The sequence below is a fragment of the Mucor velutinosus genome (assembly GCF_035048745.1).
Source record: "Mucor velutinosus strain NIH1002 chromosome Unknown tig00000041, whole genome shotgun sequence".
Taxonomy (NCBI): Eukaryota; Fungi; Mucoromycota; class Mucoromycetes; order Mucorales; family Mucoraceae; genus Mucor; species Mucor velutinosus.
In genome coordinates, this window is record NW_027041905.1 from 891,212 (window position 1) to 917,815 (window position 26,604).

Genomic DNA, 26,604 nt, shown 5'->3' on the forward strand with positions numbered 1-26,604 from the left:
AATAAACTGCCCCGACTTTGATAAATCATACACTATCTGTGGTGTTCTATTCTATATGGAGTGTCACCCTTTTCGACATGCGACAACAGTGACTTTAAGTGCTTGCCCATCATCCACCTAGATATTCTGGGAGCCAAGAGAAAATGACAGTTTCACACACGCACACGCTTGAACAAACAAATGACGCATTTATTCCGTTTAACAACACCTTTTCTTCGACCAACACCTCTTCAATTCTGCAAGCAACGTGCCATGTCTACCTCAGCAACTCATAATCATCTCACAGACAACTGTATCTTTTGTAAGATTATAAGGTATACATGCGATGTATTGGAGATAGATACATCATACTCAACAATAATGCAGAAAAGAGATCCCATCATTCCAGCTTATTGAAACAGAAAAGTCGTAAGTGATCAGAGCATTTGGATGAGTGTATATCGTAACATATCTTCTTGTGTCTGTAGTTATGCCTTCATGGACATCGAACCTCTTAGTGAGGGTCATTCTGTAAGTTTCTAAATGATGTTGCATGAATGTAAACTAATCCGCGTACACGTAGTTGGTGATTCCCAAATGTGAGTAGATTTAAGCGATGGAAGCTTATACAGCCATGATTGATGAGCCCAATGTCCTGTACAGATCACGCTGAATTTATGCATCAATTACCCGATGAGTATCTCACTGATGTGATGCCCATTGCCAAAAAGATTGCAGCAGCAGGCGGTTTTGCTCAATACAATGTGTTGCAGGTAAGATCCCATATTTCAAGATGCACTTTCAATACTTCATCGCTTTATTAGAACAATGGGCCTCTTGCCAATCAAGCAGTTCCTCACGTTCATTTCCATGTCATTCCTAAGCCTGACAGAGAAACTGGATTGGGTGTACGTTGGAATACATTAAAGAAGCCAATGGATGAGATTAAAGCCACCTATGAGCGCATAAAAGAGAATTTGTAAGGGATGAAGGACACTATCTGATTCTTCAGAAGGTATTGCTATTTCCACCATCGACGCACAATTTCGATCTGGGCATAGCTATGAAATACTCTTGATAATAAAGTTACTCTTTGCACAATATTGTTCTGTGTTTCATGCAACATTGATTCCATAAGTGTAGGCATATTCCGCTATACAACGTATTAGCTACAAAATGCCAGCATTGCGTTGTATGATAAGCTGATATCAGAGATATATCGTATGCTATACCAGTACATCCTTTAACCCTTTGTTAGGCCAACATGTTAGGCTACAATAACGGCAGGCTATGGGCAATGCTAGCCCAACTTTTGCTCATGTTTTCACAGACCAGGCTGGCGATGCACAAACACTCTGTTAACATGGAGAATTATTGGTGAGACACGTCTCAAGCCTGTAGTAAAAATCAATTGTGTATCAACCATTTCATCCAAGCTCTCATGCCATGCTCCAGGTCGACAAGTAAAGCTCTTTAACACTGAGCTTCAAGTCAACCTTAAATGGTATTGCAACACAACGTTTGATTTCAATAAAAAGCAGCTCTTTTGCACACAAAACAACTTGGAATACTGCCATGGTGAGTGAAACAATGCCGTATGTCCATGGAAACTAAAGAACTACATTTTATTAAGTTGTGTTAGTAGCAGCGATCGTAACCAAGAGTGGAAAAGGTATCGGCAACAAAACCATACTACAGCAACATTGACTCATTTTATGATTCCTTAGCTATTCTATCTCGTCAGTTTTGTGAGATTCAACGCTCTCGTGTAGAAGGATTATTAGCAGCATTTCCCAAATTAACGAGTGCAGGAAAGCAGCATACAACCATCGAGACAGAGAATGTGCGTTATGTGTACCAACCATTGGAGGAGCTATTCATAGTGCTTGTAACGAATCGTCAGGTACACCAGACACACAGCAGGGCTGATGAACTACTGAGCTCATGCATCACTTCAACTAGTCCAACATCCTCCAAGATATTGAATCACTGCGCCTTTTTGCTCGTGTGGTCACTGATCTATGTCGACATTGCACTGAATACGACACCTCCAAGAGAGCTTTCGAGGTTTTATGCGCATTTGATGAAATCATCACCGAGGGATACAGAGAAAATGTAAGATTGGCTCAAGTAAAGAGCAATATTGTTATGGAAAGCCACGAAGAAAGAAACCAAGAGATTATTGCCAAGGTACGGTATATTGAGACACACTGGCATTTGAGCCAGCGTATTCACAAAGCATGACATACAGAATAAAGAGCGAGACGCAAAAGAGGAGCTCAAGAGAAGAGCCAAGCAGTTTGAAATGCAGCGCAAAGAAGCAACTAAACGAGGACAGGGATTCATGCAAGGCAACTTTAGTAATGGAAGTGAAAAAGATACAAGCCAGAGCTTTGGCATGGATCGTTATTCACCTTCCATCGATACATACAAATCAGCTCAATTGTACGATAGGCCTCTGTCATACAGTCACTCTTCAACACCTCCAGTTTCGCAGGCCAAGGGCATGAAGTTGGGACGCAAAGCAAAGGCATCTGCTCTGTTCAAAGTACTCAAAACTGACGTTGTGGATGAAGCTCACTTACCATCTCGTTCGAGTTCTGCTCCTGCTACACACAACACAGATCAATGGCCGTGAGTAGAGTGATGATAGCCTGTCGAAGCATTACTGATGCTTTGCTTTCTAGAATCCATCTCAACATTGAGGAGAGCGTATCCATGACAGCGAATAGAGATGGAGATCTGGATCAACTGGATATCCGCGGTGTGTTGACACTTTGCATTGCAGATCCCGCTAGTGCTCGGATTTGCTTCAAGATACACGCCAACGACGACAGCGCCATTCAATTCAAGACACATCCCAATGTAGACAAATCCTCTTTTAAGCAGGGACATTCCATCCAGATGAAGGATATCAGTAGGCCGTTCCCTGTGAATCAAAACTTGGAGGTAGTGCGATGGAAGTTTACATCACAAGATGATACAGATGTACCGATCACAGGTAGGTCCAAGTTGTGCTTAATAGAGGGAGTGTAATAACTGACTCTTACAACAGTCAATTGCTGGCCATCTCCAGCTGGCGATGGCACCTGCGATGTCAATATTGAGTATGAGCTTGAAGCAGATGTGGAATTGCATGATGTTGTGATCACTTTACCCTTACCGTAAGTGGATTACATGTTGGGTGCATTCCAGCGTTGACTAATTCATTGCGTAGTGCTGGCCCCAAAGTCAATATAGCTCAAGTGGATGGATCCTATTTTGTTGATGCGCAAAGAAATGTATTGGAGTGGACTATACCTGTCATCAACAACAGCAACAGATCTGGTATATTGGAATGTTCTGTTGCAGGCGACAGCGTCGACGACTTCTTCCCTGCGTCAGTGTCATTTACCAGCGATAAGCTTATATGTGGTGTGGATGTGGAGGACATATACAATCTTGAATCTCAATTGCCTGCCGAGTTCTCCAAGGACATCTTGCTGATGACTGAAGATTATGTAATTGGGTAGAACAATCAATAAACGATACTTTTATGCGCTCATCTTTTACATTCTACTTGCAGTCATTGATACAAGTAAATGATGGGATAACATTGCATACACCAGATGAACCATGAATGCAAACCCTGTATGCCATGCCTGCAGCACAAGGGTGTTTCATTCACCTAAAGGCATTCATTGATCCAGCATAATCTCGTACGAGTCACGAGTAAAGCTGTTGGAAGAAGTGTTTACCAATTACTTTTTGGCGCGAATTATTGTCTTCTTTCACTTTTTCATTGACAATTGCAATGTATTTACCTCTAACTATTTTTTTACTGGTCTTGGTAACCGAATCTATCTTGTTCTTGGGCTATTCATACATTACATCTCTTGTAAGTCAAGCTGAAATGATACTGGGTGGAAAAGTCTGACCCACGTGATATGATAGACATACGATCTTTATGTGAAAATCACCAAAGATGCTCGAGTCGCTAAGCAACAAAAGATGAAACGAGATACACTCAAACTAAAGTCTGAACTAGGACAGACTAGCTCTCAAGTAAATATTATACACAGCAGCCTGTTCGTTGATCAGCAAAACATGGACTCAACCTGTGTTGTTTGTAGGATGAATTTGCTAAATGGGCAAAATTACGAAGAAAGTTGGATAAATCGGTTGCTGATCTCGAGAAGATGAGTAAGTACGAATCAAGATGATGGATGCGCCAATGTCTAATTGGATATGGTATGGATCTAGATGCTGACATTGCTTATTCAAAAACTGCCTTTGAGCTCAAAGTAAAGTCTGTGCTTTGGTTTTTGGTGCATGGATCGCAATTAGTGATGGTGATGTGGTTCAGAAAGAGTGCTGTATTTTATCTTCCTCCCGGCTGGTTTGGTCCTGCTCAACGCATTTTGTCATGGCCATTCGCTCCTGCAGGTAGGTTTACAGAAAATGAGAATACAACCGAGCGAGATGTTGACATACTGTATTAGGCTCAGTCAGTGTAGCTATTTGGTTCGCTGCTTGCAGACGCATGATCAAGGCTTTAGCTCTTACTGTAAACGATTTCGTTTTCGTCCCAGCTGCTGAAAAGAAGATGGCAACTGCCTAGATGTATATATATATAAACACACACTTGAAGATTTCAAAAAAAAAAAAAAAAAAAAAAAAAAAAGAAGTAAAAATCACATTTATATTCAATTTTATTATGCTTGCTCAAGCATCCAGATCAACGCTCTTTGCAATCAAGCTAGCTTGCAATGTCTGAAACATATTGATAAACTCTTCTCTCTCTGATCTCAATATGTTGACTTCTCGCAAGAGATCAAACTAGCAATAAAGGTTGGGAATCCTTTTAGGTGTAAACGAAAGCCTGCCCTACCTCTTTCTTTTTCCAGATGTTAATAAGCTGTTCTTCCTTCATTGCCAAGCGCTTCATTCTGTCCTCTTCGTCTTTCTATACGTGTGCCATTGATTCAGTAAAGCGCCAGTGAAAGAAATGCATACCACTATCCTACAAATCTCTGCTTCCAGTGATTTCTCTCCTTAGACACCTTGCTCTACATCCATTCAAATTAGTTCAACTGTATGCCGAAGCATTTCACAGGCTAATTCTATACCATTCTCTTTTTTAGCTCTGCTAATGTTGACAGTGTCAAATCTTGAATCTTCTTGATTGTGTTGCGGTGCTTATCAATCATTTTGTCTCTTCTTATGTACGCTTGAGCACGCATTCTGGCCAAATCTTCTTGACGCTTCTTTTCGTATTGTACTATGTGCATGACATTAGTATACACCACCTTGTTTAGTTTAAAAACAATGCACTGTTTTACTTTCAAAGTCTCTTTGTTGCACTTCTTTCTCATTGATAATCTCATGCAGTTCTTGGCAAATAGCTTTGAAACGAGTAATTGTAGTCTTTTTCTCATTGATTTCCTATGCGTAGCATATGGTTAAATGCTGCTCCCTTGAAATCACTTGCGAACGTACATTTCGAGCATGTTGAAGTTTGTCCTAAAAGATGGCATAGTCAGTTGAGACTATACAAACCATCTTGAGCCATTAACTTGCCTTGTACTCGTCTACTTTGTAATTGAAATTGCTTTCGTTGACCATTCTAAAACTGTTGGCAAGAGACACAACCTTGATCTTTCTCATTGATTCCAGCAGATCAAGTAGCATCAGAGACTCTTTTCGTTGATACTTTAGGCATTCCTATTTTTGCTTTAGCAACAACAGAACCACTGTTATCGCAGATGACACGTACATTCAAATGCGCAAACACGATTAATTGGCCCTGAGAGCATACAAACTTGGACATCATGTGTGTCAGAAAGTAATAATCAGTGATGACCGGCTCTCCAGGTATGTTTTCAATTGTTGATTCGACGATGGTTTTGATCAAAAATCCTGCAAGGTAATCAAGTCAGTAAAGGTCATGGCATATGCAGATTGCATCGACTTACGCAAGTTGTCAAAGCAATTCTCTATACCATTTGTAGTGGCTCCTCCAGCTGTTGTTGCATTACTAGACAGTTCTACGAATTTAGGCTCCAAAAGATCAAATAAAAACAAGTTTCCACTGCGTTTGGTAGATGCATTGAAAATGCTGATTTTCAAGACACTGGGTATTTTGGAGCCTTTCAAAACGAGATGCCATATAGTATCAATACTGTCTACTTGTTTCATCCAATGATCAATCCCGTTTTCTATCAATGAGCCACCTACATTTGTAACATATCAAGTGAATGCCTGTGTTTATATACATGCTCAATGACTTACTAGAACAAACAGTGTTTCTTCTGAGATCGTAGCAGTATGTATCTGTAAAGCCAAAAAAGGCATATTTGATTGTTGTATTTGATGTGTCCAATGCGTTTGATAATGTGTCAAGAATAGCTTTCTTTTGCTCTTGTCTACAGAAGCTTCAGAATGTAATGTACTTTTCATACTCGTCCAACTTACTTTAGCTTGAAAGTAGCGTGTGTGCCTCTGTAACATGCACTTTATTAGACACTTACTTTTAACCATCATACACGGCTACTCACCCAAGTTCAATATACAAAGCTGCTGCATCGTGCCCTGCTTGGCATGCTGGTTAGCTTACAAGAACACGCAATACAACTAGCAAGCATACCTTGCAAAGCCAGGTCAGCCAACATTTGAGTCTCTGCTTCTACTGTCAGCTTATCTGGATCACTACAACAAGCGTCCATTGTCCATTGAATTCGCATTGTATGGTCAGCAGCTTGAATAGTGTTTGGCTCTTTGATGGACAGGCAAGCAGTATGATCGTGTGGGTGTCGCTCCAACAAGTCGAGCTTTGTTTTATGGAGACTGACAAGCGTCTTGACCGTGTCTGTATGCACAGTAGCTAGATTTTTAAACATGGAGAGAGAAAGAGAGATTGTTTTTTTTTATTTTATTCTTTTTTGATTTCCAAATTTTATAATTAAAGGAAAAAAAAATCTAATGGGAAGGAAGATACTTGTAAGGGTTCATGATACCATTGGGATCAAGCATGTTCTTCATGGTCTTCATCATTTGAATCATAACAGGCGACTTGGAGTAGCCCAAGAACTCGTTCTTTGCGACACCCAAACCATGCTCAGCACTGATGGAGCCTTGATGATTAGCCACCCATTCAAACAAGTAGGGTTCTATCAGTGCAGAAACACGGCTCTCAAGACGACTAGCAGCAATGTTCAAGTGCAAGTTACCATCGCCCACATGGCCATAAGCAACAACATCAGTAACAGGTGAGTCAGGTTGGCCAAATACACCGCCATCTCTCAGATGTTGGCGCATATCTTCGACACATTCGTATAACTTGGGCACTGGCATAGAGATATCGTACTTGTAGACAGCAGGCTCCTTACCTAATGCCTCGGTAAAACCTTCACGTAAACTCCAAAGCCCACGAATCTGTGTCTCGTCTTGTGCCACAACACCGTCTTCTGCTACACCATCGACCATCATATTCTCAAGGTAATTTGTCAGTTTCTAAACATGGTTGTTGTTAGAGTGTATGCACAAGCAGAGAACGGCATGTACACCATTACCTCATCATCGTGGTCCTTGTTGGAACCGCTGGTTTCAATCAAAACGTAAAAGGGATACTCCTTCTCCATAACATCCTTGGGTGTAGCATGCTTTTTGAACATTTGAAGGGCATTCGTATCCCAGAATTCGAAGGCTACGGGAACGGGTTAGTTTTGCAGCCTTGTATGATGCACAAATTTCAATTACCAGACAAAATCTCAGAAAGCTCCACACGAGATTGCTTGAACGCCTTTTGCACATCTTCAAATGAGTTCAAACCCAAAAGAGCGACATTCACAGCCTTTGAGCGATGAGGAGTGAGGATGGACACACCAGTAATGACACCGATGGTGCCCTCTGATCCAATAAAGAGCTGCTTCAAATCATAGCCAGTATTGTCCTTTCTCAAGGTAGACATGTTATCCAAAATGGTACCATCAGGAAGCACGACCTCCAAACCCAACACAGTGCCATGAAGAGATCCATAACGCAACAATCTCAAACCGCCTGCATTGGTAGCAATATTACCACCAATATGGCAACTTCCCTTGGCACCTAAATCCAATGGCATCATGTAGCCCTTCTCACCCAACCAGTTGTCAAGCACTTCCAGCACACAGCCAGCATCAGCTGTCAAGATACCTAGAGAGCAAATTTCGTATGACTAAATGTATTTTCCCACCCCTTTAATAAACGGGTACTTACCTGATACATTATCGAAGCTACGAATTTTATTCATGCCCTGCAGACTCAATACCACCTCATCAAATACAGGCACGGATCCACCAACAAGACCCGTATTACCACCTTGAGGCACAACAGCCAATCTGCAATTCAAGGGGTCAACGCTGCATCCGCATTGTCTTGGCGACACAGTAGTACTTACTTTTGCTGGTTACAGTATTTCATGATATCAGAGACTTGTTGTGTGGTCTTTGGCTTCAATACGAGTTGTGATTTACCACGGAATTTGTGCATCCAATCGGTATTGAAAGCGAATAAATCGTCTTGATTGTCATGAATCAAGCCATTCTCACCAACGATGGTCTTGAAATGCTCTACATCTTGAGCAGTGAGCTAATGTTGGAATCCATGTGAGTGTGTGCTCTGCTGATGGTGTGTGGCATTGACTCACCTTTTTAAAATTCTCATTACGCACATAGCCCGGGAACTTGTCTACTGTATAGGATACTTCTTTGGTTGCATAGGTGCGACGAGCGCACATGATAGGCACACTTTTAACAGCAGTCTTTTGGGCAATAGGCTTGATGGATGTTAAAGCAACTCTGCTGGAGATGGTTCTTAAGCGCGAAGCAATGGATAGCATGCTGAATAATCTGTGTTGGATGAAGAAGAAAACGAAAGAGAAGAAAGAAAACAATCTATGCTCATTGATGAGAGCGGGGTGAATGTAACCATCCAAAGTGAGGGGGTGTAGACGAGTGAGTCAATCCTCCCTCCCATTGCAGTCAGAGATGTGATTTAGGGTTCGACTTCCGCACAATAGAGACACATTTCTTTCGTTTTTGTATGTTTTATACTGACAAACATTGGATCAGTCAACAAGGACAGCACGTATGCCATGACCTGCCGCATCCACAGCACCTTCAATGGATCCAATGTTCATGGATCAGTATCCATCCCATCTCAACATTGATTCGCTGTCTTATCTTATCTTGGTTTGTTACACGAAAAAGATCTTTTTCGCTCTCGTTTTCAAGATCACTGGAGATGCGAGATCAAGAATGAACGCGAGGGCCAGTAGCAGCTTGATTCAAGGTCAAATCTCGGCTAGATGTATCAAGTTGGATCGTTCGGGGTTCGGGTGTTCCTGAACAGCCTTCCCATTTCTATGCTTATCATGACCATCTCTATGCCCATCATGCCATCTGAAGAGTTTTCACCCGATCAAAAAGATGCTAGCGATGACTTTTATCTCAGTGACATGCAACAGACATCTCAATAGTTCTATTCAATCCACTCTACGAGCAACAGGATAGCTTCAATGCCCATGGAGTAAAAGATGGCTCATGTGAGTACATACCTCTTTTCACACCCAGAATCACAAATTTCTTTGTGCAAAAAAGGTGGTTATCTCCAATCTTTTTTCTCTTCCTCTCCATTTTCCACAAAACAACATGACAAGAAACTCCAAGGGACGCATCATCAATGTCACTCATCAGATACCTTACGAACTGTCGTCAGAGAGCAATTTATGGCAATATACACCTCGACGAGGCCATGGCGCCATGTATGGTGGTATACACTCATTGCAACATGAATGGGACATACTCTACATTGGCTGGACGGGACAAATCAACATGATCCAGCAGAAATTTGATGGATACACCAAGGAGCCCATGGATCATCTCAACAAAATGCAAAAGGCTGAGTTATACAACGAGCTGAAGAAAAACTACCAATGTATACCGCTGTTTGTGGATGGCGAAAGTGTATCTGGTCACTATGACGGTTACTGCAAAACAAGTTTGTACTCTACATCATGTTCACAGCGTCGAGAGATGCTTATCGTCTCCTCATATAGTGCTGTGGCCTCTGTTTCATTACATAATTTGGAATAATGCTACCGATGGCAGATTGGAAAGAAAGCAATGGGAGGCGTATACAACAGTCAATCAGCTTTATGCGGATTTTGTGTCAGAGATATATCAAGAAGGAGACATCAGTAATGTATCACTGTGGATCTTGGGGAAGAACGTGGCTTACTGACGCTTTACATTTGTGTGTAGTCTGGGTGCATGATTATCACTTGTTACTGGTACCATCCATGATAAGAGAAAAGCATCCAAAGGCTAGAATTGGATTGTTTGTTCACTCTCCATTTCCAACATCTGAAATCTTTAGATGTTTGCCAAGTAAGGTGTGCCGTGCTTGTTGAAAGCGACATACTGACAAGTTGAATGATAGAGAGACAAGAGATCCTGAAAGGAATGATTGGAGCCAATTTAATTGGATTTCAGGTACGTAAACCTTGCTTTTTTCCTCCTCGTTACCATGGCAACTAAAATTCATGCCAGACATATGCCTATGCTCGCCATTTCCTCTCCACCTGCACACGTGTACTTGGATACGAATCGACGCCTGAAGGACTGAGATGCTTGGATGGCCATTTCTGTCATGTGGGCACGTTTCCTATCGGTGTGGATCCTGTCGAAATTGCGTCACGATGCCAGGCACCCAGCGTGCAATCCAAAATCCAAGCCATCAAAGGCATGTATGCTGGTAAAAAGATACTGGTGGGCAGAGACAAGATTGATCTTGTCAAGGGCGTGCTTCAGAAACTCGCTGCGTTTGAGAAGTTCCTGATAGATTTCCCAGAATGGAGGAACAAGGTGGTCATGATTCAGCTGACGGATGGTGCTACCAACGAATCCGCTAAACTGGAACACAAAGTTTCCGAGACTGTAGCACACATTAATAATAAATATGGAAATCTAGAGTTTTCACCAGTCTATCATTTTCACCACCAAATTCAATTAGATGAATATTACGCCCTGCTATCGACTGCTGATGCAGCAGTAATCACAGCAAATAGAGATGGTATGAATACCACAAGCTTAGAGTATGTCATCTGTCAGGAACATCAACACGGACCTTTGATCTTGTCAGAGCTGACAGGCACGGCTGGGTCGCTTAGCTCTTCTTTGATGGTGAATCCTTGGGACTATGCTGGTGTGGCAAAAGCTATGAATGAAGCGTTGCTCATGTCAGACGAAGAGAAGCAATCAAGACACATGGTAAGCTTTTCTTTTTACAGGCATCTTCAACGATATAGTGGTATACTCAATCAGGGTCTATTAGCAAATGTTTGCTCATGTCAAGACACATACAGCATCGTTTTGGGCTCAGTCGTTTGTAAAGGTACTACAGGAATCTATCGCTACATCAGAGCAATCAAGTTATACCCCCATTTTGGAGAAGGAGAGACTTTTGTCGTTTTACCATGGATCCAAGAAGCGTTTGTTATGCTTTGATTACGATGTAAGTGGATGCATACGTAAGCATTTAGATCAGAAATTTAACTTGTGTGTGATGGCAGGGCACATTATCAGCAGTGAAAAAGTCACCTGGCTCAAGAGCACCCACATCTGCCATGCTAAAAGCACTGCAATCACTGTGCAGTGATCCCAGGAACCAGGTCTGGGTGATTTCAGGTCGAGATGAGGCAACACTGGACAAATGGCTGGGACAAGTCAAGGGACTAGGGCTCAGTGCAGAACACGGCAGTTTTGTCAAATACCCCACAAGCAACCGCTGGATCAATCTATTAGAGCACTTTGACATGAACTGGAAGCACGATGTGGTGGAAATCTTTACTTATTACGCAGAAAGAACGATAGGCAGCTTTATCGAACACAAGCGATGCTCCGTGACATGGCACTATCGATTAGCAGATCCAGAATACGGTGCATTTCAGTCCAAAGAGTGTCAAAATCATTTGGAAAACGCCATTCTCTCCAAGATGCCTGTGGAGGTGCTGGTTGGCAAAAAGAACCTGGAGGTGCGTCCTACAGCCACCAACAAGGGAGAAATTATCAAACGTCTGTTGTCTGCAAATCAAGACATTGACTTTATTATGTGTTGTGGTGATGACAAGACAGACGAAGACATGTTCAAGGCGCTGAAAAAGGTAGATTCGCCTGAATTGCCTGTGTTTACTATTATGGTGGGCATTGAAGACAGAAAGACCATGGCGACATGGAGATTGCCCACTGTAGATGATGTTTTGGATACGTTCCGCTGTTTAACCGCATCATAACATCGATAACACAATAAATTAATTGTCCTCACACACTGTTGATGTCTCAGAAAAGAAAGAAGGTGGTCTTACAAGTATTTCGGTGGACTGACGCTATAAGATGCAAGACTTGGGCTAACGATACTACTATGTAATTTGCCACCTACTTTTCATACGCTTCAAAAGCATCTATTACTGTATTGCCTTTATGTAAAAAGGCAATGATAAGTATGTCTGCCACCAAAATTAATTCCAACTCAAACTCTTGGTCTGTTCCAGATTGGCCAGATTTCGATTATTTTTTCGACTTAATTGATCTATTTTGCCAGATTCGACTATAAGAATATGATAATCCATCCATGCCTCTCTAACCTTCCTTGGAGTGCTTTTCAAGACGCATCCAATGGTACCAAGTAAGGTAGATGTTTTGAATAAACTTATTGAGCAATTTGTGAAAATATGAAAAGAGGTTTCTGGCCAAAAAGTCGAAGTTTTACATATCAAGATCCTACAAAGATGATTTCAGAGGTTACGTTAGATCGATAGGAGCATTTTGAATTAATATATGCCATAGTAAAAGTCTTCATTATCAAGGTGAAAACCGCGATCGTTCGATTTTCGATCAAAATCATGAGGGGTACCTCATGATTTTTGGTCGATTTTTGGCCATGTTTTTTTGATCCCCAAAAAGTTGAGCAAAGGTGTCAGAATTTTTTTTTTTTTTTTGTAGGGGAGGTGTCAGAAAATAACTGCAATTGTTTGGTGCTATTCTGGAGATCCAAAACGGCGTTTAATGCGAGAAAATACGGCTTAAATGCACACAAATTTAGCTGTATTAGGTACACGTTTGACTAGAAAGAGGTAATACCAGTGGTTGCCTGTATATGAAGTGTTAATGTGTATACGTATGTGAAACATCACATATGAGTCAGGTCCACCGATATTACGAAGGGTTCTCAAGTGTAAGTGGAGGGTTTAAATGAAAGTAGCAGTATTTTGAAGAGATGAGCAAGGGTAATTGGTAGCGCGAGCTGCCGCTGCATAGGTAGACTCTCACCGAAGCAAAGCAAAGATAGAAAACCGTCTGAAGCGTAGACATACTCATAACTAATAGAAAAATAGACGCCCTTAATTCAGCCCTATGGTAAATGGCCATAGGAAATTAACGTGGATATTTCAATCAGAACTTGTTTAAAGAATGGCCATTTTTCTATATTAAATTTTCCAACAATGTTTGTTGCAAATTTGCCTTCTCTTTTCTTTCCTCTCTCTCTCTCTCTCTCTCTCTCTTCCTATTTTCCTTTCTATCTCTCTCTCTCTCTCTTTTACCGTATACTTACAATGAGTAAATCGGAAAATAAAAAGTCAGAGACACCTCCACCTGAAAAGCCATCCACAACATCAGAAAAAGATGGCACCAGCAATGATAATCAGAAAAAGCCATTGCCCAATGCCAATCTTCGAGTAGAGACCAACAATATAGGTACGCCACAGCCATCACAAAACACTGGATCACAGAGAATGCACCCAGCAGCATCCATCATGAGCAGTTCAGCCACGCCCATAACCACCACCACTACGGCCACTAATACCACGAGACCCTACTCGACCGCCAACAATGCCAGTAGACCACGAAAGGCGGAATTGCCAACAGACAGTCGACCTGAAAGAGCACAAAGGCCAGAAGATCTAAGAAGAGCTCAATACTTGGTCAATTCATCCAGCCATTCCAATGCTCCCAAAGATGCTGGCAACAGCACAGCTTCAAAGCAATCTAAAAGAAGACCTGCCAATTGCTGGACAACGGCAAGTTGGATACTGACATGGTGGGCACCTCCATTCATGTTGAGAACATTTGGTGAGATAAAGTCACTAGAAAAGAGAGTGATAACAGCTGTATTAACACAAGATACAGGTATCAAAGATAAAGGTATGCAGCAAGCATGGCGTGAAAAGGTGTCGCTGGTGCAAGTCATCATCTTTTTGTGCGCTATCGTCGGTTTCCTGACATTTGGCTTCAATGCTACTGTGTGTGGAAGGCAAGCCAATCGTATTCGTCCCACGGGCGTCGAGTACAACCACATTGTCATTTCTGGAAGAGCCTTTGATTTGAAATCATTTAGACATCCTACGCCAGTGATTGATATGCCTGGTAGTGGCGATTTACAAGAATTAGGTGTTGGCGGCCGTGATCTGTCCTTTTTGTTTCAAACCGTAAATTACAACTGCAAAGGCATTTTGAAGCCTATTCAAGCGGATGATCAGAATGGCAATGTAGCCAACTACTTTCCATGTGTGACACTGGATAGATACGACCCCAAAATCAATGCGACAGACAACCCGCAGCGCAATGGCTGTCATATCAGCACCAATTCTCGGCTGGCTCTGCGTCGTTTGGATGTGGTGGGTGATGTTTACTACAACTGGACAGATATTCAGAAACCAGGCACTAGTTTGGTAGCCTTCAATGGGTAAGTCGTTCGTCATGCTGACGGATACATAAGAGTACTGAGCGATCTTGTAGAAATGTGCTGGATCTCTCTCGTCTCCGTTACCTCACGCCAAATATCCCTCTGCCTATTCAGGTCGCCCAGATTGTGGGCCCTGGAAGTGCGTTCATCGGCAGAGATGCCACTTACTGGCTCAGTACCACTGCTGATAGACTGCAAATTGGCAAGTGTCTTACAGATATTCTCAAAGTGGGTGTGGTCGATACTAGGTCCACAGGCTGTATTATTTCCGATATCGTCTTGTGGGTGTCTCTGGCTGTCATCTTGGGCGTGGTGTTGATTCGTTTCTTTTTGGCGCTGGTCTTTGGCTGGTTTGTCTCTTGGAAATTGGGCAGCATTCGAGAAGAAACGGATGAAGACAGGCGTAAACGACAGGAGAAGGTGTTGGAATGGGAGATGAACAATGCAGAAGAAATGCATTACCCAAGAACACAGAGCATTGCTTCTATCCCTATTGCATCTATCGTTCAGCAAACAGGCCCTGCTGTCCCAGCACCTCTGACTACGGCTGATGTCCGCAACTCGTTCGCCACTGATGAAATGGCTCATTCCGCTGTCAATTCACCTCAGGTCAATCAACAGCAAAAGGCAAAACGCAGATTCTTCCCCACCACATCCCGATTCACGCAGCCCAATTCGCCCCGTTCGCTCAGTAGTTCACGCCATTTTGGCACACCTGCTAGCATGCTGGATGGCAGCTACAGCAACATGGCATCACCCAATATACCTTATACCCTCAGCTCTCAATTCTTTCGTAATATGGACGACAATCAGTCTCAAAACAATGCCTCTATCTTGCAAGCACAGACACACAACTTTAACTTTGACCTCATTCATACATTCATGGTGGTAACCTGCTACTCTGAAGGCGAAGAAGGCCTTCGCACTACGCTGGATTCACTAGCCAACACAGATTACCCAAGCTCACACAAGATGCTGCTGGTCATTTGTGATGGTATCATTACTGGCTCTGGTAACGGCAGCTCAACACCTGATATTGTGCTCTCCATGATGAAGGATGACCTCGTACCTCGAGAGCAAGTCCAGCCTTCATCCTATGTCGCTATTGCAGATGGTACCAAGCGCCACAACATGGCTAAAGTGTATGCTGGCTACTACAGCTACAATACAGATGCGTCCAAGATCCCGGAGGTCATACCTGAAGATCAACAACAGACAGTGCCTATGATTGTGATTGTCAAGTGCGGTACAGAAGCTGAGGCCAGCGACAAGAAGCCTGGTAATCGCGGCAAGCGTGATAGTCAAGTTATTTTGATGAACGCCATGCAAAAGGTGTATTACGGCGAGCGTATGTGTGATTTAGAATATCAGTTCTGTAAAGCCGTTGTCAAGTTGACTGGCAATCATCCCTCAAGATTTGAAACATGCTTAATGGTAAAGTAGAACAGATTCTTATGAAAACCATTGCAATCGTCTAATATGTCGAGGGTTTATAGGTGGACGCTGACACAAAGGTATACCCTGATTCTTTAGCACGCATGATTGCATGCATGTCCAGAGACCCTTATATTATGGGTCTATGTGGAGAAACAAAGATTGCCAATAAGAGTGATAGTTGGGTCACTGCTATTCAAGGTACGAGTATGATTACACATATGGGAATAACCACTCACTCTGTCTGTCGATAGTCTTTGAATATTACATTTCGCATCATATGAGTAAAGCATTCGAGTCCATCTTTGGTGGTGTTACCTGTCTCCCTGGATGTTTCTGTATGTACCGTATTATTGCTCCTAAAGGCGATCGTTATGTACCCATCTTCTGTTCGTCTGACATTGTCGAAATGTACTGCGAAAACGTGGTGGATACGCTTCATAAAAAAAACTTGCTCCTCTTGGGTGAAGACAGATATCTCACTACACTGATGCTTCGAACATTCCCCAAGCGCAAAATGATATTTGTGCCTCAAGCTGTAAGTATAGGGCGTTCTTCAATACAACTATTCTGTCTTAACCATATCATAACAGGTGTGTAAAACGGTGGTTCCTGATACATTTGAAGTGTTACTGTCACAACGACGAAGATGGATCAATTCTACTGTACATAATCTGTTGGAGCTCGTGCTGATCCGCGATTTATGTGGCACCTTTTGCTTTTCCATGCAATTTGTAGTTTTTATGGAACTCGTGGGCACCGTTGTTTTACCTGCTGCCATTTCATTCACTATCTACTTGATTATCATATCCTTCTTTGTCACACCTATTCCTATCATTCCATTGATGCTGTTGGCAGCTATTCTCGGTCTACCCGCGGTGCTCATTGCATTAACGACTCGCAAGATGGTGTACATTGGCTGGATGGGTGTGTACTTGCTATCATTACCCATTTGGAATTTCATTTTACCTGCTTACGCTTACTGGCATTTTGATGACTTTTCGTGGGGTCAAACTCGCATGGTAGAAGGAGCAACGACCGAAAAAAGTGAAGATCATGGACGTCGAGAGGGTGAATTCGATAGCACTGGTATTATTATGAGAAAATTTGAAGAATGGGCCAAACAGGAGAGAAAGTTGATGGCAGAAGAGCGCATGTCATCATCGACAATCATTAGAAGTTATCCAAAAGTATACTATGGCCATTAATTATCTACACATGGCATTTTACAAATTAAATCAATCTCATACACACACTATTTCGTATAATTTGCATTGATGATGCTGTCATTTGAATATGAAGCAGTGAGATCTCTATATTGTATCTTGTTTCGAATGTTTATATTATTCTTGAGTCTCTCCAGTCTTTTATTCGTGACCAAAACTGATCAAGTTGCTTGCATTTCGTATGTAAGCTATTTGTTGCTGATTTATACATACCCGAACAACTGTTTGAATAGTCTTACCTTTAAGTTGAATGTGCGATGGATGTGCAACATTAATTCCATATCGTTATAGACGATGTTACAGTAATACCGAGCATTATCGTTTAAAAGATTTGGCTATAGAGAAAACAGATTACTACGAAAATATTACTTTGATTTGACGAGTAGCAATAAATTGAGGTATTCCATGTAATGTGTTCGGAATCACCGTATATTTGTGCTTCTGAGGGATTTGAATTGCTAATGAACTTTGCAACGTAACTTGAAAAACGGAAAACATGATGATTTGTAGCATGTAGCTTTACTCTGGCCAGCACGGCAACTATTTTGCAGTCATTTGGATGCGTTGAAAAACTGCTTTAAGGCAACTATACTTTTTTTGATGGCATTTATTGCACATCAACAAGCTGATAGATGGGGTATCCGTTTATAATGAGTTGACATTTTGAGTTTCTGTGTAGCGTGTTGTACATTGGAAAACCGAAATTACTTGTGCGCATCTATATACTCTCTGTATGCGATCAACAGCCAAAGTAATCTAACCCTTCATGTAAACTTGACTTGTAGAACAAGGAAAAACATGTGGAAGCAACTAATTATTGTTCTATTTAAACCTAAGATTGCCTTGCCTATTTTGCTTTCATTCCAATATACTCTATATATACTGTATATCACAAAATGGACCATATTACAAAACTTGTTGAAGCCATCCGCCTACCGCAACGCATTGACCGTGAAAAACTTGCACCTATTGTCAGCATTGCGGCTGCGACTACAGTTTTGTTTGCCTCTTATAAGCTAATCTCAGCCAGCAAACACAAAAAAAAGATGAGAGAACAAGGTTTCAAGGAGATTCCTGTACCTGGTGCTTGTTACCCATATGTCGGCCATATGTTTTCCTTGGGTGAATTGCCTGGAAAAACTGTTTCTGAATGGCATCGTGAATTGGGTCCTCTTATCAAGATCAAAATGGGTTGTCAAGATTGGCATATTATCGATGATCCTTTCCTAGCGCACAAGATATTCGTGACCCATGGTGCCAATACATCGTTCAGGCCTTATAGCACTTACTCGTACGAGTATTACAGTTTTAAGGGGAAGTAAGTATTTGCAAAGATTCAGAAAGTCAAGATGGGTTACTCACACATAGAAACTCAGGGGTATTGTGTTTAGTCAACCAAATGAGTCCTTCAAGATGTTTAGATCAGCTGCTCTCTCTGTACTTTCACCTAGAATGATTGACCAGAATTACACGGACTCCATTCTAAAAGAATCCTCTGAGTTGGCCAAAAGATTAATCAATGCAACCGAGATCAATGGCAGCGTTGATCCGTTAAAGTGTCTGGAGCTATTGACCTTGAATGTCATTTTCAATGCTGGCTTTGGAAGAAGCTTCAAAAACATTGATGATCCCGAATTTCAAACTTTGGCGCATGTGGTAGGTATACAACTTGACAGCCTATCAAATCAGCTATTCATAGTGCTCCTTTAGGTTGAAAAAACCATGAAATTAGCAGCGTTGAAGAATGATTTGCCTAGTTTCTTGCCCGCTCTCTCCGTCATCGATTATTTCTTTGGCACAGAAGCCAAAATGAAGAGTTTCATCTATAACGAAAGAAATCCTACCTACAGAAAACTGATCAGAGAAGCTTTTACAAAAGAAGGGCCCAACATCATCAAGTCTATTGGAGAAAATGGCTATGTTATGGATGAAAATGATATGGTTGTATTTATGTGTAAGTTATCACTATCAAGGCAATGTAATGCTACTAATTGCCTCCTCTGTCGTATATAGCTGATTTAATTGCTGCTGGTACCGACACAATTTCTGTCACCATGTCCTGGAACTATGCGATTTTGTGTAGATACCCTGATCTTCAAAAAAGGGTCTCTGACGAGATTGATGCCTTTATCAGAACTCACGGCCGTATCCCTCACTTTAATGAAAGAGAGGAAATCCCACTTTGTATCTCTGTTATGAAGGAATGCATGCGATATAGGCCCACAAGTTCTTTTGGTCTCTCGCATACAACTGATAAAGACAGTGAGTAACCAATAATGCCATAACAGACAAAAGCGGCTGACTCGGATGCTCCTAATAGTTATTGTGGACGGCTACTTCATTCCCAAGAACAGCACCTTGATCTCCAACATGGGAAGCATGCATACCAATACTGAACGTTATAAAAATCCTTTTGAGTTTATTCCAGAGAGATTTTTGAATAATCTCAAGACAATGCAAGCTTCAGCAAACGGTAGCATAGAACAAAGAGATACCTATAGTTTTGGATGGGGACGACGCATATGTCCGGGCATCTACTTGGTAAGTCATTGTCGAATGTCAGGTTGATGATTGAGTACTCATGGCAATGTCCGCAGGCTGAGGTGGAGATCTTTTATGCTTTTGTTCAGGTGTTTGCTAGATGCTTCATTGAACCAGCTGTACCTGGAGAATACCCCAACCTCGATGGAGGAAGAGATGCTGGTCTGACCGTCTTACCTCTTGCATATAATGTCAAATTCGCTAGACGTCCAAATGCTCTTGTTGCTTAATATCATCCATGATTGTCTTCAACATAAATACCTTTACAGTATCTCAATTGAGATAAATCAATAAAACGGTTTCAGTGCTTTATATGTATCAAATCTAAAGTCTGGTTTTAATGACTTATCCGTATAAAATACCAATAACATAGATACTTGCTCTTTCTAGCTTCAAATGAAAACAGTTCGTATGCGTACAGACAGCATATTGGCATTACCTCTTACTACTCAAAAGTAAGCGAAACACAGCAAAATTTGAGTGCATTTGAGCAGTGATTTCTCGTGCTAGAGGCTGTTTTAGACTGCCAGAATAACACCAAACAATTGCCTTCATCTGGCAGTTACTTATTGCCACCTTTGCTCAATTTTTTGGGGACCAAAAAAACATGGCCAAAAATCGACCAAAAAGCATGAGGTACCCCTCATAGTTTTTTTACAAAAATCAAATGATCGTGTTTTTCACCTTGAAAATGAAGACTTTTACTATGATATATATCATATCAAAATTTTTTTTTTTTGTATTTAAATGTGTTTTTTATTTATATTATAGACAGTAAGGTGCCATAAGGGTCTTACATGTCTAAGAAAGAAGAAATTAACTTGGAATGATCTTCCAGAAAAGAGGAGAAAACAGCCCGATATATCATATCAAAATTTTTTTTTTGTATTTAAATGTGTTTTTTATTTATATTATAGACAGTAAGGTGCCATAAGGGTCTTACATGTCTAAGAAAGAAGAAATTAACTTGGAATGATCTTCCAGAAAAGAGGAGAAAACAGCCCGAGTGATCCAAGATTTACCATCAATTGTGCAGCCCCAATGATGTTGCCAGATAGATGAGAAGGCAGCGCCGAGAAGTTCCAAGATGGAAATGTCCAGAGGATTGTTGTCCTGGCCGTGAAGGGTGGTCAACCCAATCCAGATGGCCTCGTCCGTAGGGAACAGATCAGCAAGACCAAGGTGAGAGACAAACTCATACCAGAAGAGGGACTTCATACTGCAGCCAATGACCATATGGTATTCATCTTCAGTTGCTTCATGACACATCTTACACAGTGGGGAAGGATACTTCACACGGTTCATGGAGTGCAGGCGAACCTGCACCGAGAGATGTCCATGCAGCAAACGCCACCACGGTGTAAATGCCTTGGGCGGGAGACAGAGAGACCAGAAATCACGCCAGAGGTGAGGAGGAAGCAGGAGATGTGGTGGGCGATAGCCAGGAGGATGGGCTGGGCGACGCAACATGTCAAATGACGGATGCCAGGAACGGCGTAACGCCCCGAGAGTGATCTTGTCCACTGTAGCTTTTGAGCGAGGGCCAGTGGTGATGAACCAATGCGAAAAGCTAGCCGTGGGTGGAGAGGGGGTAGTGGAACTCTCCAGCAGTGCGGTTCGCTCTGGAGCGGTGAAGGCCATGACGGACCTGAGAGGAGCAGGGACAGCCCAAACAGGAGGACCCTCGATGGGGCACAAGGCATTGAACAGATGTTGCAATGCAGCAGTATCACGGGGACGCACGCAAACCAAGATGTGGGAGTTGGGGAGCACGCTCAAGAGGCTGGCAATCAAGGCATGAGGTGGCAGTTTGTCACTGTTCCTAGTCAAAGGCAAAGTCGCTGTGGGAGACAGGGAGCATACTTGTAACCAGGGCAGATCTAGGAGCCACCAAGACGGCCACTCAGGAGTGAGAGTCAAGGGAGGCAAACGAGTGAGTAGACGAGCCAGATGCTCCAAGTGAGGGCATTTCCGCACACGCGGCCAGCAGGTACGTGGGTATAGCAGCAAAGGCAGCACCGTAGCATGACCTGAGTATACATGGAATGTATACATCAGCCAGGGAGTGAGGAAATCCGCTGGGGATCTGGGACGAAGCAGACGCTTGACATATATGAGATGCAAGGCGAGATGTTGCTTCTTGATGTCAACCAGACCAATACCTCCATGCTTCCTAGGAAGGCAGAGAGAATCCCAAGCCACAGTAGGCCAAAACGAGACGATGTACTGGCGTACCACGCGCTGTATCTCCTCCAGCCACTTGTCAGGAACCACAACCACACGCAGGAGATGCCACAAGCGAGACAGCAGAAGGGAATTCGCCACTAAACCCTTTCCACGAATGGATAGCTGCCGCTTGGTGAGCAGATTGCAATGACGTTGAATCTTCACGGTAATGGAATTCAGGAAATGCTGCAACTGCTCCTCTGTATGATACAGAGGGTAACCTAGATACCTCACAGAGCCAACTGACGAGCTGTCGTACCACTCAATGTTAGACGTTTCCGTCACTCGCTTCCAATCAGCATGAGCCTCGCCTGACAGCGACAACAGCACGGTTTTCTCCAAATTGACCTTGGCGTTGGACGCTTTGCCATAGAGCGACAAAAGAGACAGCAGCACAGGCCATTCCGCCGTAGAAGTCAGGAAGACTTCCAGATCATCGGCATAGCTCAACAGCTTCACCCGTGGAGGGGTCGCCGGAGCGCGTAGGAGATCATGGTCGCCTTGGACCGGCACGAGAGAGGAGGCACGAGAGATACGCCCTGCGAGAGGAGCACGGACAGCGGTAGACATTGAGACGCCTTGAAGAGAAGGGCAGGCCAAGATGGTTCTAAGGAACGGCTCGAAAGCCAGGTTGAACAGCAAAGGGGACAACGGATCACCCTGTCGTAAACCACGTTGTTGATCGATGGGGGCGCCCAACCACCCATTGATTGACAAGGAGATACGAGTACCAAAGAACAGACTTGACACACTGGATACCAACGATGCCGGGAAGCCAAACTGACGAAGAACCATCGCCAGATATGTCGGATTGACCCGATCATAGGCTTTCTCTTGATCCAAGAGTACGGCGACATTGGGATCCTGAGGAGCTGCATCACGGAGGTTGGTCATCAGCGTCTGGTTCAACCACGCATTGTCCGAGATGAGCCGGTGAGGCATAAAGCCTGTTTGGTACGGCGTAATCAATCGGGAGAGGACACGTTTGAACCGGTTGGCTAACATCTTGGTGAACAGCTTAGCATCGCTATTGATCATCGAGAGAGGTCGCCAGTTCTTGAGGAGCTCTGGATCGCCCTTCTTGAACAGCAGTACCATCCTCGTTTCTTTCCAAGAGTCAGGGAAGACACCACGCAGCGCATCAGTCAGCACTTGCTGCAAGAGAAGCAGAACAGCAGGGAACTTCGCCGCCAAATAGCGATACACCTCAAACGGAAGGCCATCCAAACCAGGAGACTTGTTCTTGGGTGCATGGTCCAGTAACAGCAAGACAGAGTCTGTGGAGGGTGGTTCAATCAGCCGGTCTGCCTCAGCTTCTTGTAGCTTCGCATCAGCAGGGATATTGTCAAAGAGAGAGTTGACGGCAGCCAAATCAATGTCTTCAGGTGTGTAGAGATCCTGATAGAAAGTACGAGCTTCTTGGAGAATGTCGCCCATGTCTGTCAGCTTCTCTCCAGTGCCAGCCTTTTTCAGGGACTGGATGGTTTGTTGCGCCTCACGATCCTTGATCACATTGAAAAAGTATTTGTTGTTCTGCTCTCCCATTTCCAGCCAACGAGTAGCCGAACGCAGCATAGCTTGACGAGTGTCATCTTGAATCCGTTGCTCAATCAGTTGCTCCAGTCTTTTGATCCTTGCCGACTCCTCCGGGGTCCCAAGTAGCTGTTCCCGTTCACGTTGGAGGTGGGAGACTCGAGCTTTGAAGCGAGCCTTCTGGCCTTTGGTGAACTGTTTGGCACAGTACTTGATGATCGACTTGAGAGATTCCCACTTCTCCTGAGCAGAGACACCCATATCAGCCACATCTGTCGTATAATAGTCAGACGCCAAAAACATATCCACGGTTTTATCCAAAAGGGCTTGGAATTCACGGTTCTCAAGCAAGTACGGATTCAAACGCCAGCTGCCAGGACCCAACTGGACGCCAGAGGTGACCAGATCGATTGTGAGGAGGCTGTGATCGGTCCACTCAGGTGGAATGTGGTGAGTCTGAGTGTTGATGATACGAGTCGCCATAGGAGGAGGAGCAAAGACATAGTCAATGGTGGTGCCAGCTTTAGGGAGAGTCATTGTGCCTTTTGGAAAACAGTTGAAAAAATGAGTGTTCAGCCATTCAACAAAAGGTTGGACTCTAGGGAGACGAGCTTCGACCGCATCATGCAAATGGATATTGAAATCCCCAAGCAAGATCCACTGGGAGTCAAGCATATCAGACCAGAAGGGCATGGACATCAGCTCCTCCAGGAAAGCATAGCGATGGGCTCTGTGCACGGGCATGTACACATTAGCTATCTGGCATATGGTGTGATTAGCGTCCTTAATAGTGGCGGTGATGCAGCGTTCGTCACGAGAGATGGTGGCATCCGCGAGCTCCAAGCCTTGCTTCAGACACACTATTGCACAATGCTTCGAGACGACAAAGGAAGACCGAGGAAACATAAAAGAGAAAGCACGCACATTATCATCAGTGAGGTGGGCCTGCTGACGGTAATGAGAGACCTCCTGCAGACAGAGAATATCTAGCTGGAGGGTTTTGGAGCGCAGAAAGGAAGTGAATTCCTTCTGTATAGATTTTGAGGAACCCTTAAAGATGCTCCGGGCATTAAGGGTACCTATGCGCAATGATTGTTGTATCATTATGCCCTATGGGCGACATGATACACTTGAGGCTGCGACATAGACGTCGAGCTCATAGAATGACGGCGGAGAGAGGGCACATCAGTCTGGAAATCATTGGGAGAGGAGACATTGTCAGCAGATAACTTGGGATCCAAATGCATATGGAAGGACGAAGCTAACGGAGCATGCTTAGAAGCATCGCTACCGTTGGGAGAACGCTGGAGGGTCTGGGGATCTACCTCCATCACATCCGGAGACTGGTCCCAGGTTTGGCTGTCATTTGCGGAAAACAAGGTACTGATCTGGCTACTTGTGAGCTCGGTCGTTTTGCCGGCTAGCTTGTCTGTGGTGGTGGGCTGAGATGGCAGTTGCTGCGCGAGAATATCATTGATCGCAGGGGATGCTCTGTGGCCCTTCTCTTTTTCGTTAACTTTATCAATTGGAGTGACTGAGTAGGAATCAGTGTGATCCCTTTGGCTCGACTCATATTCAGCGATTGCTTCGTCAAAAGGCTTCTCTTCCTCTCGACAGAACTTAACAGTGTGTCCCAACTTGTGACATTTGAAACATTTGCGTTTAGCTAGGATAGGACAAGCAGCGCGAATGTGTCCACTCTGACGGCAGAAATGGCAAACTGGTGGTGCTCCTCTGTATGTCGCTGGCACATAGACATCCCAGGCGGAAAGGTAAAGCATGCGACTCAAAGGCTGTACGTCGTAGGAGTGACCTTCCGCGTCAGTGTACTTGACCGAAGTGTCGATCAGGAAGCTGACATGACCCTCAAAGAAGCCATCAACAGTGTACTTCTTGATTTGGTATAGCTTACCATAGTATTTCAGCGAGCGTTGCAAGTCCTCCAGAAAAGTGGTCATGTTTGGCATGCGGACAATAGTCATCTGCACATGGGTGAGTTTGCCCTCGCTGTTGTCCTTGACAGCAGTAGCTTTGTATACCACATCGCCATGAGTGATGCCGTTGTTGATGGCTCGTTTGGCATCCTCAGGGGAGTCAAATTTAGCTTCCACCAAGAGATCTCCAGTTGACTTCTGGTGATACAGACTAAGGGGGCGAAACTGGACATTAGCAGCTATTTGTTCCTGAATGAGGCGATACGCTGTTGTACGATGCACAAAAAGTTTGTTTGGAAAGGTAAACAAAACCGATCCCGGTGTCAAAGCTTGCTGCAGGATGGCAGTAGCTTTACGAGTGAGCACCTCGGCCTTCAGATCTTCGTGTTCGAACATAACTTCAGGAATTAGTTTAAAATGGTCATCTTTAGCTCGCTGTTGTGGAGCATTGATGACCTTCTTGGAGAGGCCTCGAGAGAGGACCGTGACCCAAGAGAGGTCAGTGGTGGTAGCCATGAGGATGGGTAGTGGAACGCTGGTGGTTATAAGGTTGTAGATGTGATTTAAGCAGTGGCGTAATTTTCACCTTAGGGGTAGTGATGGTTACGCGAAAGAGCCTTCCATATCATATCAAAATGTTTCTACCAGTCTAACGTAACCCCTGAAATCATCTTTGTGGGATCTTGATATGGAAAATCTCAACATTTTGGCCATAAACCTCATTTCATGTTTTCAAGAATTGCCCACTAAGTTTGTTTAAAACGCATTCGATGCTTGGCGCCATTGGGTGCGCCTTGAAAAGTACTCCAAGAAAGCTTAAGGCAGTATAAGAATAGCATCACACTTACATAGTCGAATTTTCCTAAATAAGTGAATCAGATCGATTTTGAGTAGATTCTGACCAATCTGGAGCCAAAAAAATTACTGCCAGAGATGTAATCTGTTTTGGCTGGCAAAATGCGTCTCTGGTC

General features: G+C 43.4%; 9 protein-coding genes across 9 annotated transcripts; 5 read left to right on the top strand and 4 right to left on the bottom strand.

The window, feature by feature from the left end:
- Positions 1–180: 180 nt before the first annotated feature.
- Positions 181–3,491, top strand: ATC70_000454 (uncharacterized protein; the record flags this gene model as incomplete). Its single annotated transcript, XM_064819870.1, has 13 exons — positions 181–314; positions 367–408; positions 468–510; positions 563–578; positions 643–752; positions 804–958; positions 1,310–1,557; positions 1,707–1,882; positions 1,942–2,169; positions 2,231–2,613; positions 2,667–2,980; positions 3,035–3,143; positions 3,197–3,491. 13 exons carry the CDS (start codon positions 181–183, stop codon positions 3,489–3,491), a joined length of 2,253 nt encoding a protein of 750 aa, XP_064683790.1.
- Positions 3,492–3,772: 281 nt separating this feature from the next.
- On the top strand, positions 3,773–4,579 carry ATC70_000455 (uncharacterized protein; the record flags this gene model as incomplete). Its single annotated transcript, XM_064819871.1, has 5 exons — positions 3,773–3,856; positions 3,913–4,023; positions 4,092–4,161; positions 4,222–4,404; positions 4,461–4,579. The coding sequence occupies 5 exons, from the start codon at positions 3,773–3,775 to the stop codon at positions 4,577–4,579; spliced, it is 567 nt and encodes a 188-aa protein (XP_064683791.1).
- Positions 4,580–4,683: 104 nt separating this feature from the next.
- ATC70_000456 (uncharacterized protein) lies at positions 4,684–6,857 on the bottom strand (the record flags this gene model as incomplete). The annotated part of the gene is made up of 13 exons (XM_064819872.1): positions 4,684–4,797; positions 4,850–4,924; positions 4,986–5,027; positions 5,088–5,239; positions 5,301–5,403; positions 5,458–5,481; positions 5,539–5,682; positions 5,735–5,877; positions 5,934–6,191; positions 6,250–6,383; positions 6,433–6,459; positions 6,516–6,549; positions 6,605–6,857. 13 exons carry the CDS (start codon positions 6,855–6,857, stop codon positions 4,684–4,686), a joined length of 1,503 nt encoding a protein of 500 aa, XP_064683792.1.
- Positions 6,858–6,936: 79 nt separating this feature from the next.
- On the bottom strand, positions 6,937–8,836 carry ATC70_000457 (S4 domain-containing protein; the record flags this gene model as incomplete). Its single annotated transcript, XM_064819873.1, has 6 exons — positions 6,937–7,470; positions 7,530–7,663; positions 7,717–8,151; positions 8,215–8,336; positions 8,396–8,586; positions 8,645–8,836. 6 exons carry the CDS (start codon positions 8,834–8,836, stop codon positions 6,937–6,939), a joined length of 1,608 nt encoding a protein of 535 aa, XP_064683793.1.
- An 811-nt stretch (positions 8,837–9,647) lies between these two features.
- On the top strand, positions 9,648–12,289 carry ERC1_1 (ethionine resistance protein; the record flags this gene model as incomplete). Its single annotated transcript, XM_064819874.1, has 7 exons — positions 9,648–9,996; positions 10,055–10,195; positions 10,260–10,385; positions 10,438–10,490; positions 10,548–11,267; positions 11,332–11,511; positions 11,570–12,289. 7 exons carry the CDS (start codon positions 9,648–9,650, stop codon positions 12,287–12,289), a joined length of 2,289 nt encoding a protein of 762 aa, XP_064683794.1.
- Positions 12,290–13,609: 1,320 nt separating this feature from the next.
- ATC70_000459 (uncharacterized protein) lies at positions 13,610–17,381 on the top strand (the record flags this gene model as incomplete). The annotated part of the gene is made up of 6 exons (XM_064819875.1): positions 13,610–14,126; positions 14,184–14,739; positions 14,793–16,173; positions 16,236–16,374; positions 16,428–16,711; positions 16,767–17,381. 6 exons carry the CDS (start codon positions 13,610–13,612, stop codon positions 17,379–17,381), a joined length of 3,492 nt encoding a protein of 1,163 aa, XP_064683795.1.
- A 914-nt stretch (positions 17,382–18,295) lies between these two features.
- ATC70_000460 (uncharacterized protein) lies at positions 18,296–20,170 on the top strand (the record flags this gene model as incomplete). Its single annotated transcript, XM_064819876.1, has 6 exons — positions 18,296–18,717; positions 18,776–19,055; positions 19,110–19,353; positions 19,413–19,661; positions 19,720–19,940; positions 19,997–20,170. The coding sequence occupies 6 exons, from the start codon at positions 18,296–18,298 to the stop codon at positions 20,168–20,170; spliced, it is 1,590 nt and encodes a 529-aa protein (XP_064683796.1).
- A 709-nt stretch (positions 20,171–20,879) lies between these two features.
- Positions 20,880–24,605, bottom strand: ATC70_000461 (uncharacterized protein; the record flags this gene model as incomplete). Its single annotated transcript, XM_064819877.1, has 1 exon — positions 20,880–24,605. One exon carries the CDS (start codon positions 24,603–24,605, stop codon positions 20,880–20,882), a length of 3,726 nt encoding a protein of 1,241 aa, XP_064683797.1.
- A 197-nt stretch (positions 24,606–24,802) lies between these two features.
- On the bottom strand, positions 24,803–26,149 carry LRO1_1 (phospholipid:diacylglycerol acyltransferase; the record flags this gene model as incomplete). The annotated part of the gene is made up of 1 exon (XM_064819878.1): positions 24,803–26,149. The coding sequence occupies one exon, from the start codon at positions 26,147–26,149 to the stop codon at positions 24,803–24,805; it is 1,347 nt and encodes a 448-aa protein (XP_064683798.1).
- Between the last annotated feature and the right edge of the window lie 455 nt (positions 26,150–26,604).